At 40.1% G+C, this 16,241-nt stretch overlaps 1 protein-coding gene across 1 annotated transcript in view; it reads right to left on the bottom strand.

Annotated features, from left to right (window-relative positions):
- LOC139407282 (fibronectin type III domain containing 1) overlaps window positions 1-16,241 on the bottom strand; it is a 113,442-nt gene that overhangs the window by 18,970 nt on the left and 78,231 nt on the right. Inside the window, exon 15 of the mRNA XM_071150924.1 lies at window positions 7,246-7,392. Within this exon, the coding sequence (XP_071007025.1) occupies window positions 7,246-7,392 (147 nt within the window). The remainder of the gene's footprint in view (window positions 1-7,245; window positions 7,393-16,241) is intronic.

A 16,241-nucleotide genomic window follows, 5' to 3' on the forward strand; every position in this document is an offset into this window, starting at 1 on the left:
TCGTAATATCATCTGGTTATACAGTGCCTTGCGAAAGTATTCGGCCCCCTTGAACTTTGCGACCTTTTGCCACATTTCAGGCTTCAAACATAAAGATATAAAACTGTATTTTTTTGTGAAGAATCAACAACAAGTGGGACACAATCATGAAATGGAACGACATTTATTGGATATTTCAAACTTTTTTAACAAATCAAAAACTTAAAAATTGGGCGTGCAAAATTATTCAGCCCCTTTACTTTCAGTGCAGCAAACTCTCTCCAGAAGTTCAGTGAGGATCTCTGAATGATCCAATGTTGACCTAAATGACTAATGATGATAAATACAATCCACCTGTGTGTAATCAAGTCTCCGTATAAATGCACCTGCACTGTGATAGTCTCAGAGGTCCGTTAAAAGCGCAGAGAGCATCATGAAGAACAAGGAACACACCAGGCAGGTCCGAGATACTGTTGTGAAGAAGTTTAAAGCCGGATTTGGATACAAAAAGATTTCCCAAGCTTTAAACATCCCAAGGAGCACTGTGCAAGCGATAATATTGAAATGGAAGGAGTATCAGATCACTGCAAATCTACCAAGACCTGGCCGTCCCTCTAAACTTTCAGCTCATACAAGGAGAAGACTGATCAGAGATGCAGCCAAGAGGCCCATGATCACTCTGGATGAACTGCAGAGATCTACAGCTGAGGTGGGAGACTCTGTCCATAGGACAACAATCAGTCGTATATTGCACAAATCTGGCCTTTATGGAAGAGTGGCAAGAAGAAAGCCATTTCTTAAAGATATCCATAAAAAGTGTCGTTTAAAGTTTGCCACAAGCCACCTGGGAGACACACCAAACATGTGGAAGAAGGTGCTCTGGTCAGATGAAACCAAAATGGAACTTTTTGGCAACAATGCAAAATGTTATGTTTGGCGTAAAAGCAACACAGCTCATCACCCTGAACACACCATCCCCACTGTCAAACATGGTGGTGGCAGCATCATGGTTTGGGCCTGCTTTTCTTCAGCAGGGACAGGGAAGATGGTTAAAATTGATGGGAAGATGGATGGAGCCAAATACAGGACCATTCTGGAAGAAAACCTGATGGAGTCTGCAAAAGACCTGAGACTGGGACAGAGATTTGTCTTCCAACAAGACAATGATCCAAAACAAAAAGCAAAATCTACAATGGAATGGTTCAAAAATAAACATATCCAGGTGTTAGAATGGCCAAGTCAAAGTCCAGACCTGAATCCAATCGAGAATCTGTGGAAAGAACTGAAAACTGCTGTTCACAAATGCTCTCCATCCAACCTCACTGAGCTCGAGCTGTTTTGCAAGGAGGAATGGGAAAAAATGTCAGTCTCTCGATGTGCAAAACTGATAGAGACATACCCCAAGCGACTTACAGCTGTAATCGCAGCAAAAGGTGGCGCTACAAAGTATTAACTTAAGGGGGCTGAATAATTTTGCACGCCCAATTTTTCAGTTTTTGATTTGTTAAAAAAGTTTGAAATATCCAATAAATGTCGTTCCACTTCATGATTGTGTCCCACTTGTTGTTGATTCTTCACAAAAAAAATACAGTTTTATATCTTTATGTTTGAAGCCTGAAATGTGGCAAAAGGTCGCAAAGTTCAAGGGGGCCGAATACCTTCGCAAGGCACTGTATTTTATCATGGGACACAATCTTCAAAAAGGTAGTAACCTCAGCAGTGGTGTCTGCTTGTAGAAGCCGTTGTATGGTTGTGCAATGGCATATCCTTGTTCTGTTAATTTAGCAGACAAAATGCTCTTATTTCAGTGCGAAGTGATGCGCATCTCACATCACAGTTATTCTCAAGGAGTGATCATTTGAAACAGGCTTATTTTGGCACGTTATTAATTTTACATTGAACACTGCATAGTGATGAACTAAGACCACAACTTCTGTTTGGTGAGTATCATTCAATCAATCCAATGTATTTATAAAGCTTATTTTACATCAGCCGATGTCACAAAGGGCTATACAGAAACCCAGCCTAAAACTCCAAACAGCAAGCAATGTAGATGTAGAAGCACGGTGTCCTGGAAAAACTCCCTAGAAAGGCTGGAACCTTGGAAGAAACCTAGAAAATAACCAGTCCTGTTCTGTCTGAGTAGGCCTAGGCTTAATTATTATGATGAAAATATGCACTTTGTATTTGGGTTCCGGCGCTGACAAAGATGGCCGCCTTGCTTCGAGTTCTTAGGAAACTATGCAGTGTTTTTTTGTTTTTTTATGTATTATTTCTTACACTGTTATCCCAGGAAATCTTAAGTATTTATATGCACACGTTCTTATTCATTCATTTACACTTGTGTGTAAAAGATAGTTGTTGTGAAATTGTTAGATTAGTTGTTAGATATTACTGCATGGTCGGAACTAGAATCACAAGCATTTCGCTACACTTGCATTAACATCTGCTAACCGTGTTTATGTGACCAATAAAATGTGATTTGATTGAATGTTTTTTCATATTTTGAGTGTGGAACCTGTCTATGTTGAACTGTTTTACAGTTAATTTTGTGCAATTCTACACACTTTGCCTAGCCTCAGTTAGTTCGAGGCTACTCTTTGCCATGGGGCATAGACATTTAGCAGTTGTATAACTCATTTCATGCAATATTTGACAGAGATGCGCGCCGACAGAAAGATGCATCAATGTCAGATAAAGCATCCGAGCGAGCGAAACAGCGCCCCTCTGTCTCCTTATGTGTAGACGCATGGTCTGATGCTCTCTGGACAAAAGGAGTATGGCATGTCATACTTTTTCTGACCAGACAAAATCAGATACATGGGCTACATATAGTAAGACAGAGAGGTGCTGTTTGGCTCGCTAGTTTCAGCAGAGAAGAAGAGGCAAAGCGAGAGGACTCACTCTCACAAAAATCTGTCCTGAATAAGCCCAATGCGTTTCTATGGGCATAATTTGCAGACCTAAGCTTGCACCTATTTGGGGAGCCAGCAATTTGTGCATCGCGGTGGGGTAGTGTTAACAAGAGCAGTATTATGTTTATGTTTGGTTGGTGTGGTGTTCCCGGGGTCCTTGGTGATTCCCGGTTTTATGGTAGGGGAATTCTTTCTCTTTGCTCTTGTTTTCTTTAAAAGGATGTCGGTGGGCGGAGCCGGGAGGGTCTTAAATTGGGACACACTGGGTCCAGGGATAAATACTCCATTCCCTCCATTCATTGAGGAGACTCTCTCCATGCAGACACACTGTTATTTTTGGTTGTGGCATTTTGTGGATTATTTGTTTTGACACCTCTCATTATCACCATCGATACACGCAACCACTCACTTACACTACTTATTACTGACTACACACACCATTGTTAATTGTATATAGTTTACTTTAGTTAATAAATATATTTTTGTTATTCCTTGATCTCTGCGTTGTCTCCCTTTTTGTTACGGGCTACGAGCCAGTTTGTGACAAGATAATGTGTCTTGAGTATAATTTAAAATGTTGAGACAAGAAGAAGGGGAAGGGTGGGTGGCGAAGATATGGGCTTCTCTCTCCAGAATGCATGCACTCAGCTCTCCAGAATGCATGCACTCAGCTCTCCAAAATGTGCTCCGCTGTCTCCTGCCAATTCTTGCACATTCATTGCTTCATTGTGCCGATTGTTTGCCCTTTGATTGTTTATTTTTTATTAATCCCTCATTACATACAGTACCAGTCAAAAGTTTGGATACACCTACTCATTCAAGGCTTTTTCTTCATTTTTTTGTTGTTGAATTTTCCACGTTGTAGAATAATAGTGGAGACATCAAAACTATGAAATAACACATATGTAATCATGTAGTAACCAAAAAAGTGTTAAACAAATCAAAATATATCTTATATTTGAGATTCTTCAAAGTAGCCATCCTTTGCCTTGATGACAGCTTTGCACACTCTTGGCATTCTCTCAACCAGCTTCATGAGGTAGTCACCTGGAATGTATTTCAATTAACAGGTGTGCCATGTTAAAAGTTAATTTGTGGAATTTCTTTCCTTTTTAATGCGTTTGAGTAAATCAGGTAGGTAGGGCTGGTGTACAGAAGATAGTCCTATTTGGTAAAAGACCAAATCCATATTATGGCAAGAACAGCTCAAATAAGCAAAGAGAAACAACAGTCCATCATTACTTTAAGACATGAAGGTCAGTCAATACGGAACATTTCAAGAACTTTGAAAGTTTCTTCAAGTGCAGTCACAAAAACCATCAAGCACTATGATGAAACTGGCTCTCATGAGGACCACCACAGGAAAGGAAGACACAGAGTTACCTCTGCTGTAGAGGATACAGTGCTTCTACACCTGCATTGCTTGCTGTTTGGGCTTTTAGGCTGGGTTTCTGTATAGCACTTTGAGATATCAGCTGATGTAAGAACGGCTATATAAATACATCTGATTTGATTTGATACATTTATTAGAGTTAACTGCACCTCAGATTGCAGCTCAAGTAAATGCTTCACAGAGTTCAAGTAACAGACACATCTCAACATCAACTGTTCAGACGAGACTGTGTGAATCAGACCTTCATGGTTGAATTGCTGCAAAGAAACCACTACTAAAGGACACCAATATGAAGAAGAGACTTGCTAGGGCCAAGAAATACGAGCAATGGACATTAGACCAGTGAAAATCTGTCCTTTGGTCTGATGAGTCCAAATTTGAGATTTTTGGTTACAACAGCCATGTCTTTGTGAGACGCAGAGTAGGTGAACGGATGATCTCCACATGTGTGGTTCCCACAGTGAAGCATGGAGGAGGTGTTATGGTGTGGGGGTGCTTTGCTGGTGACACTGTTGGTGATTTATTTAGAATGCAAGGCACACTTAACCAGCACGGCTACCACAGTATTCTGCAAAGATACGCCATCCCATCTGGTTTGCGCTTAGTGCGACTATCATTTGTTTTTCAACAGGACAATGACACAATGACCCAACACAGACAAATAGAAAGGGAGGCAGACAGGCGGAGTAGAGCGATTGAAGGAACCTGAATTTTCATCTGGATATTTTCTACTGTTTTTATTTGTCGGCTTTAGGCCTATGTATTTTACTTAGTTTGTGATTCAAGTTATAGGCCTGCTGTTGCATTGGCCTGATTGGCCTAATTTCTTAAACCACCAATGTATCACAGTGTATCAATGTGTCCATAGAGGCAGAGGCTGGTGTTCTTGCATTCGTTGAATATTTACTTTTAGATTTTTATAATTTTAATTCAGATTTTTATGATTAACCATGTGACAATAATTTTGACAAACGAAAACATGATATTTTTTTCCTCAAAAATGCTCATATAAAAATAATCATAACTGGCATACGGATAGTTAGAAATGGTAGGATATATTGGCTGCTACTGTAGGATGAATGAGAGAATGTTAAAATTATATGTGAAGCATTTTCTCCATTGTGTTTGATGGTAAGCCTTGGTAAGCCTACATTATGATCAAATAGCCACAGTTGCCTACTTGGCCACTTAAAAATGTAAGCTAAAGCTGTTACAGCCTCAGGGTTCACAGTAAACGCACGCTGGAAGTTGCACAGAATTTTCACAATGTTCATGTTTGCGCTCAGCAGACCTGAAATTTGCTCAGTGCAAGGAATGTAGCTTGTGTATCCCATTAGTTAGAGGCATTTTTATATGCCCACCGTCCCACTGTTTTTATAGGCATTTATTTCTGTAGGCCTAACGGGAGCTTGTGTGTGAACTCAGCAAGCGTGTAGAGTGAGGAGTCAGAATGCATGCAGACATGGAGGGGAAAGGGAATTTAGGGAGATGAACTGTGTATTGCTGGCCTTTGTTTCTTTTTTGTTATGCACCGAAAAGAAAATGTCAATTGCCTTGACATTTAAAAAAATCTTTGGTTAAAGATAGAGTTTTGACGTCCGTTCTCATGTGCATCCCTAGTCCTTGGTCACCATGTCACATGATCCAAGTTCTGTCAGGGAAGTCCACTCAGACCCATGTCATGTGGACTCCATTGTCTCCAAATCACTGATCTGTCTGATCCCACAGCATGATGGTGCCACCACCATACTTCACTGTAGGGATGGTGCCAGGTTTCCTCCAGACTTGACGCTAGGCATTCAGGCCAAAGAGTTCAATCTTGATTTCATTTAGGTGCCTTTTGGCAAACTTTTGGCAAACTCCAAGCAGGCTGTCATGTGCCTTTTACTGAGGAATTGCTTCCGTCTGGCCACTCTACCATAAAGGCCTGACTGGTGGAGTGCGGCAGTTATGGTTGTCCTTCTCCACAGAAGAAGTCTGGAGCTCTGTCAGAGTGACCATAGGGTTTGTGGGCACCTCCCTGACAAAGGCCTTTCTCCCCTGATTGCTCAGTTTGGCCAGGCGGCCAGCTCTAGGAAGAGTCTCGGTGGTTCCAAACTTATCCAATTTAAGAATCATGGAGGCCACTGTGTTCTTGGAGACCTTCAATGCTGCAGACATTTTTTGGTACCCTTCCCCAGATCTGTGCCTCGACACAATCCTGTCTCTGAGCTCTATGGACAATTCCTCCAATCTCATTGCTTGGTTTTTGCTCTGACATGCACTGTCAACTGTGGGACCTTTATATAGACCGGTGTTTGCCTTTCCAAATATTTTCAAATCAATTGAATTTACCACAGGTGGACTCCAATGAAGTTGTAGAAACATCTCAAGGATGATCAATGGAAACAGGATGCACCTGAGCTCAATTTCGAGTCTCATAGCAAAAGGTCTGAATACTTATGTAAATAAGGTATTTCTGTTTTTAATTTTGAATACATTTGCAAACATTTGTAAAAAAAGGTTTCTTCAGGTTCTGTGTGATCATTGTGTTTAGGGTTCAATTCCTACGGGGTCCAGTACAAAAACGTATGCACTCGCTACTGTAAGTGGCTCCTTTTTGGGGTAACAGACATATACAACAACATGTACAATGTGGACCCAGATGATATAACTTAAAAGTAATAATTAAAACGCTTGTTTCCAAAGTGGTCCTCGACGGTAAAAATAATAACACATATAATGACTAAAAGACAAAAATACAAACAACCATAAATACATTAATGTATATTGACATTCTAGAAAGTGACACTATTCACTGCACTTTTCCCTAACCTTAAATTATTATTATTTTTTTTAAGAATTTGACATTTGAACCTTAAAAAACAATCTATTCATTTCACATCATACCTATCATTCAAATAAATACACCTGGCCAGAGGCTATTACGTGACTTTTCTCCATAGTACCGTAGCCTACCTGTGAAACGTTTCTTCCCGGTGAGGTCGAACTCATTGGAAGGGCTGTTGTTGAAGGGCCTGCTCTCTGGTTCAGGGGTGGGGGGGTCTGGGGTGGTGGTGGTAGGGGGCAGGGTGGGGGGCAGGGTGGTTTGCCACAACATCTCATCTAGAAAACAAGGCAAACAAACAGCAAGTTAAGGCATGAACATCGCAGACTAGATACATATACCATTGAATCCAATCTAAATGGGTGTAATATTTTGCTACATAGGACCTGTGTAATTGTAACCTGTGTAATTGCCATGTAATAATCATGTAATAGCGCTGCAAAGGAGTGTGATCTCACTGGAAATGAGTGTGATCTCATTGGAAATGAGTGTGATCTCATTGGAAATGAGTGTGATCTCACTGGAAATGAGTGTGATCTCATTGGAAATGAGTGTGATCTCACTGGAAATGAGTGTGATCTCATTGGAAATGAGTGTGATCTCACTGGAAATGAATGTGATCTCATTGGAAATGAATGTGATCTCATTGGAAATGAGTGTGATCTCATTGGAAATGAGTTTGATCTCACTGGAAATGAATGCGATCTCATTGGAAATGAGTGTGATCTCATTGGAAATGAGTGTGATCTCACTGGAAATTAATGTGATCTCATTGGAAATGAGTGTGATCTCACTGGAAATGAGTGTGATCTCACTGGAAATGAATGCGATCTCATTGGAAATGAGTGTGATCTAATTGGAAATGAGTGTGATCTCACTGGAAATTAATGTGATCTCATTGGAAATAAGTGTGATCTCACTGGAAATGGGTGTGATCTCACTGGAAATTAGTGTGATCTCATTGGAAATTAGTGTGATCTCATTGGAAATGAGTGTGTGTCACAACTTCTGCCAAAGTTGGTTCCTCTCCTTGTTCGGGCGGCGTTCGGTGGTAGAAGTCATCGACCTTCTAGCCATCGCTGTTCCAATTTTCATTTTTCATTGGTTTTGTCTTGTCTTCCATCACACCTGGTTCCAATTCCATCAATTACATGTTGTGTATTTAACCCTCTGTTCCCCCCATGTCCTTGTCGGTAATTGTTTCTTGTAGTGCTTATGCACGGTATGCTGGTATTTACCGGGTTTTGTTTGACCCTTTTATTGTATTGTTCTGTTGACGGTGGTTTATGGATATTAAAGTACACCGTTGTAAATCAGTTTTCGCTCTCCTGCGCCTGACTTCTCTGCCGCCAGTATGCACCTCACTACAGTGTGATCTCATTGGAAATGAGTGTGTGTCACAACTCTCCTGCGCCTGACTTCTCTGCCGCCAGTATGCACCTCACTACAGTGTGATCTCATTGGAAATGAGTGTGTGTCACAACTCTCCTGCGCCTGACTTCTCTGCCGCCAGTACGCACCTCACTACAGTGTGATCTCATTGGAAATGAGTGTGTGTCACAACTCTCCTGCGCCTGACTTCTCTGCCGCCAGTACGCACCTCACTACAGTGTGATCTCATTGGAAATGACCCAGACGGTTTTCCTTTCAAAATACAACTTCTTCCATTATTTTTTCCATTCCTGGGGTACCAGATATTGTACATGATGCTCGTTTCGCAGTAGATTACTCTATGTTCATGGTTCTTTGAAAAATAAAAGGAGAGCCGCACACTCTAGGAGCTCAGATGCAATAATTGAATAATCTAATATCCAACGTTTCGACAGACAAGCTGTCTTCATCAGTGTATAAGCCTAACAAATGTGTAAGGATTAAGTCAGTGAGGTCAGTGAAATCAATTAGTTACTTCAGCAGCACCAGTAGGTCTGGCCTGTGGAGTGCCAACGGACCTCTGCATGACATCATCATGTGCCTTAAACACAGCCTTGAGCCAATGCAATTTGTCCCACACGACTATTCTATAGCAAGCTAATAGGACTAGGTGCATACGAGCAATTGTTTTCTTATTGTGCTTAAACTATAACATCATAATGCTCAACAAACATAACATCATCACAGTTGCCCCATTCACTAAAACCAGTGACCATGCATTACCATAACATGACATAACATAACATGACATGATATAACAGTCATCACACGCAGCAATATCAGAGAAGAACAGTGCAGTAGAGCATGCCAGGGCATTCATTCTCTCTGGGTTAGAAATGCAGTCCACAGGCACTGTATAGTTGAGTTGAGTTGGCCAGATAAAACATCAGAGACACAGCCGACGATGGAAGGAGCCCCAACCCCAAACCAAACAAACACACAACTGAGCGCAGCAAAAAAGCAAAGACCACAGGCAAGGAAACATGAACTAGAGAAGAAAGTAAACAAACAGATGAACTGATAGATAAACATTGAAACAAGGCAGACCCAGCCCAGTGGCCTGCTCAATAGCTAAAGGATAAGGCACCATGGCAAGCGTACCCATGGAGTCCATTTCCATTCCTGAGGATTCCTCTGTAGGAAAAGCGTGACAGGCTATAGCATGACCACAAACCACACTATACACACACACACATACTGTACATACACACGCATACAGGATCTTAATTTGAGCCAGTTTGCTACAGCAGGAAAATAATCCTGCAGCAACAGGAAATGTGAATTATGATGTGGATTATAATTTATCTACATTTTTGTAGGGGTTCATACATTTTTTGTTATGGCAAATGAAGTATGAAATGTCAAAGTGGGAATTACAAACTTTAAAAGCTTTTTAAAACTCAAATACACTACAACTTGCAGCTGTGAAGGAAAATCCTCAGCAACAAAAGAGTGATCAAATTAAGATCCTACATCTGTACACACACAGAAAAGGCACAGCCATATGCACCTATACACACGCTGTAACACTCCCTCTGTATTCAAGATACAGTGAAAAGCTGAAAGTAAACGGTGGAAAAAAGTGGTGCACTGTTTTGAGTTAACAAATAAGTATTTCCTTCTTTATTTGTTCTTAGTCATCTCAAATGTCTTATCGTAAACTCAACACAACTGGGCATAGTTATTCCATTATACTTTCAAAGAGGAGACTTACATTGCAAAGCATATTACTTATGGCTGTCTGTCTTTGAGTGTGTGTTTGTTACAATTTCCCCTACTAGAGCCCTATAAGATGTATTTGTCAGAATGTGAACTTTGTGTCATCCCTATGGAACACTTAGCCAGAAAACTGTGTGTTAGTGTGTGTTGATTGTGTGTCTTGTAGTGAGACAGCTGAGCTCAGGGAGTAGGTTTGGTAGGGGTTTAACCCAGCCCCAACGGATGTGGCTGGCCCTGGGTTCAAATACTATTCTAAATCATTTAAAATACCTTACTGGTGCTTGTCTGAGTTTACCTGGCTTATTGGCACCAATAAAATAGAACCAAAACTGCAAACCCTGCCAACTTCAGGCAGGCTAGGGCAAATGATCAAAGTATTTGAATGATTTCAAATAGTATTTGAACCCAGGCCTTGATACGGTTCCAGTGTTCTCTGAAGACAAATCTCTCGATTGTGCCTGGCTAGATCTTGCAGGGCTCTCTGGTCACAGACAGGATGTACAAATAGTCCGCATGTTATGGAGATGGGTAAACAATAACAGCTCACAGACTAACTGATGTCAGAATCCCTTCTGATCCACTGCTTTAGCATGACTAGGCCGTTACAGACAACTCCACTCAATCTCCATTGAAAGTGCTTTTCAGCCCAGAAATAGGTTTAATCAGGGTCCAGGAAACTGGCCCTATCAGATACTGTGGAATATTGTTAGGGTACGATAAAGTGAGAGGGCATTACATATTTGGCATTTGGCAAACACTCTTATTATCCAGACTTCAACTAAACTAGTTAGATTAATTTTATACTGTTCTTCTTCTTCTATTACTACTACTACTACTACTACGGCTACAACTACAACTACCACTGCCACTACTACTACAACTACTACTACTACAACTACTACTACTACCACTATAACTACAACTACCATTGCTACTACTACTACAACTACTGATACTACTACTACTACTACTACAACTGCTACTACTGCTACTACTACTACCACCACTACTACTGCTACAACTACCACTGCTACTACTACTACAACTACTACTACTACAACTACTACTACTACTACAACTACAACTACCACTGCTACTACTACCACCACTACTACAACTACCACTGCTACTACTACTACAACTACTACTACTACTACTACTACTAATACAACTACTATTACTACTACAACTACAACTACCACTGCTAGTACTACTACAACTACTGCTACTCCTACTACAACTACTGCTACTACTACTACTAGTAGCTGCTACTGCTACAACTACAACTACCACTGCTACTACAACTACTGCTACTACTACTACAACAACTACTACTACTACTAGTAGCCACTACAACTACTACTACTACTGGTAGCTGCTGCTACTAATACTACTACTACTACAACTACTATTACTACTACCACTACTACTACTAGTAGTAGCTGCTACTACTACCACTACTACTAGTCGCTGCTGCTACTACCACTATTACTAGTAGCTGCTACTACTACTACTACTACTACTGGTAGCTGCTGCTACTAATACTACTACTACTACAACTACTATTACTACTACCACTACTACTACTATTGTAGCTGCTACTACTACTACTAGTAGCTGCTGCTACTACCACTATTACTAGTAGCTGCTACTACTACTACTACCACTACTACTAGTAGCTGCTGCTACTACTACTATTACTAGTAGCTGCTACTACTACTACTACTACTACTACTACAACTGCTACTACTGCTACTACTACTACCACCACTACTACTGCTACAACTACCACTGCTTCTACTACTACAACTACTACTACTACAACTACTACTACAACTACAACTACCACTGCTACTACTACCACCACTACTACAACTACCACTGCTACTACTACTACAACTACTACTACTACTACTACTAATACAACTACTACTACAACTACAACTACCACTGCTAGTACTACTACAACTACTGCTACTCCTACTACAACTACTACTACTACTACTACTAGTAGCTGCTACTGCTACAACTACAACTACCACTGCTACTACAACTACTGCTACTACTACTACAACAACTACTACTACTACTAGTAGCCACTACTACTACTACTACTACTGGTAGCTGCTGCTACTAATACTACTACTACAACTACTATTACTACTACCACTACTACTACTAGTAGTAGCTGCTACTACTACTACTACTACTACTACTACTACTACTACTACTACTAGTCGCTGCTGCTACTACCACTATTACTAGTAGCTGTTACTACTACTACTACTACTACTACTACTGGTAGCTGCTGCTACTAATACTACTACTACTACAACTACTATTACTACTACCACTACTACTAGTAGCTGCTACTACTACTTCTACTAGTAGCTGCTGCTACTACTACTATTACTAGTAGCTGCTACTACTACTACTACTACTACTACTGGTAGCTACTAGGACTAATACTACTACTAGTAGCTGCTGCTACCACTACTGTTACTAATACTACTACTACTACAACTACTATTACTACTACCACTACTACTACTATTGTAGCTGTTACTACTACTACTAGTAGCTGCTAATACTGCTACTACTACTACTACTACTGCTACTACTACTATTACTAGTAGCTGCTATTACTACTACTATTACTAGTAGCAACTACTACTACTATTACTAGTAGCAACTACTACTACAACAACAACCTAACAACCTAACCTACTACTACTACTAGCTGCTGCTACTACAACTACTACTATCACTACCACTTCTAGTACTACTATTACTACTAGTAGTAGCTGCTACTACCATTACTACTACTACTACTAGTAGCTGCTACAACTACTACTATTACTACTAGTACTAGTAGCTGTTACTACTATTACAAATACCACTACTACTAGTAGCTGCTACTACTACTATTACTACTCGTAGTAGGTGCTACTACTACTACTACTCCTACCTCTACTAGTAGCTGCTACTACTATTACTACTACCACTACTACTAGTAGCTGCTACTACTATTACTACTACGTGTAGCTGCTACTACTACTAGTAGTAGTACTAGCAGCTACTACTACTACTAGTAGTAGCTGCTACTACTACTGCTACTACTACGCTGCTGCTGCTACTACTACTGCGACTACTACTATTACTAGTAGCTGCTATTACTACTACTATTACTAGTAGCGACTACTACTACAACAACAACCTAACAACCTAACCTACTACTACTACTACTAGCTGCTACTACTACAACTACTACTATTACTACCACTTCTAGTACTACTATTACTACTAGTAGCTGCTACTACCACTTCTACTACTACTACTGGTAGCTACTAGGACTACTACTACTACTAGTAGCTGCTGCTACCACTACTGATACTAGTAGCTGCTACTACTACTACCACCACTACTACTAGTAGCTACTACTACTACTACTACTACTACTACTGGTAGCTACTAGGACTACTACTACTACTAGTAGCTGCTGCTACCACTACTGATACTAGTAGCTGCTACTACTACTACTACTACTACTACTAGCTGCTAATACTGCTACTACTACTACTACTGCTACTACTACTATTACTAGTAGCTGCTATTACTACTACTATTACTAGTAGCGACTACTACTACAACAACAACCTAACAACCTAACCTACTACTACTACTACTAGCTGCTACTACTACAACTACTACTATTACTACCACTTCTAGTACTACTATTACTACTAGTAGCTGCTACTACCACTTCTACTACTACTAGTAGTAGCTGCTACTGCCATTACTACTACTACTACTAGTAGCTGCTACAACTACTACTATTACTACTAGTACTAGTAGTTGTTACTACTATTAGAAATACCACTACTACTAGTAGCTGCTACTACTACTATTACTACTCGTAGTAGGTGCTACTACTACTACTACTACTACTACTAGTAGCAGCTACTACTATTACTACTACCACTACTACTAGTATCTGCTACTACTATTACTACTACTACTACTACTACTAATAGCTGCTACTACTACTACTACTACTATGCTGCTGCTGCTACTACTACTGCGACTACTACTACTAGCTGCTACTACTACTAGTAGCTGCAACTACTACTACTACTACTAGTAGCTGCTACTACTACTACTACCACTACTACTAGTGGCTGCTACTACTACTACTACTACTACTAACATGACTACTACTACTACTAGCTGCTACTACTAGTAGCTGCTACTACTACTACTACTACTACTAATAGCTGATACTACTACTACTACTACTACTACGCTGCTGCTGCTACTACTACTGCGACTACTACTACTACTGCGACTACTACAACTACTAGCTGCTACTACTACTAGTAGCTGCTACTACTACTACTACTACTAGTAGCTGCTGCTACTACTACTACTACCACTACTACTAGTAGCTACTACTACTACTACTACTACTACTAGTAGCTGCAACTACTACTACTACTAGTAGCTGCTACTACTACTACTACCACTACTACTAGTAGCTACTACTACTACTACTACTACTAGTAGTAGCTGCTACTACTGCTACTACTACTACTACTACTACCACTACTACTACTACTACTACTGCTACTACTACTACTACTACTACTACTACTACTACTGCTACTACTACTAGCTGCTACTACTACTACTACTACTACTAGCTACTACTACTACTACTACTACTACTAGTAGTAGCTGCTACTACTATTACTACCACTACTACTTGTAGCTGCTACTACTACTACTAGTTGCTGCTACTACTACTACTAGTAGCTGCTACTACTATTACTACCACTACTACGTGTAGCTGCTACTACTACTACCACTACTACTAGTAGCTGCTACTACTATTACTACCACTACTACTTGTAGCTGCTACTACTACTACTACTACTACTACGACTACTACTACTAGCTGTTACTATTACTACTACTGCTAATAGTTACTTCTACTACTACTACTACTAGTAGTAGCTGCTGCTACTACTACTACAACTACTATTACTACTACTTCTACTACCACTTCTAGTACTACTATTGCTACTACTACTACTACTACTACTATTACTACTACTACTACTACTACTACTACTACTATTACTACTACTTCTACTACCACTTCTAGTACTACTATTGCTACTACTACTACTACTACTACTACTATTACTACTACTACTACTACTACTACTAACATGACTACTACTACTACTAGCTGCTACTACTAGTAGCTGCTACTACTACTACTACTACTACTAATAGCTGCTACTACTACTACTACTACTACGCTGCTGCTGTTACTACTACTGCGACTACTACTACTACTGCGACTACTACTACTACTAGCTGCTACTACTACTAGTAGCTGCAACTACTACTACTACTACTAGTAGCTGCAACTACTACTACTACTACTAGTAGCTGCTACTACTACTACTACCACTACTACTAGTAGCTACTACTACTACTACTACTACTAGTAGTAGCTGCTACTACTGCTACTACTACTACTACCACTACTACTACTACTACTACTGCTACTACTACTACTACTACTACTACTACTACTACTACTGCTACTACTACTAGCTGCTACTACTACTACTACTACTACTACTAGCTACTACTACTACTACTACTACTACTACTAGTAGTAGCTGCTACTACTATTACTACCACTACTACTTGTAGCTGCTACTACTACTACTACTAGTTGCTGCTACTACTACTACTAGTAGCTGCTACTACTATTACTACCACTACTACTTGTAGCTGCTACTACTACTACCACTACTACTAGTAGCTGCTACTACTATTACTACCACTACTACTTGTAGCTGCTACTACTACTACTACTACTACTACGACTACTACTACTAGCTGCTACTATTACTACTACTGCTAATAGTTACTTCTACTACTACTACTAGTAGTAGTAGCT

Source organism: Oncorhynchus clarkii, chromosome 4 (genome assembly GCF_045791955.1).
Source record: "Oncorhynchus clarkii lewisi isolate Uvic-CL-2024 chromosome 4, UVic_Ocla_1.0, whole genome shotgun sequence".
Taxonomy (NCBI): domain Eukaryota; kingdom Metazoa; phylum Chordata; class Actinopteri; order Salmoniformes; family Salmonidae; genus Oncorhynchus; species Oncorhynchus clarkii.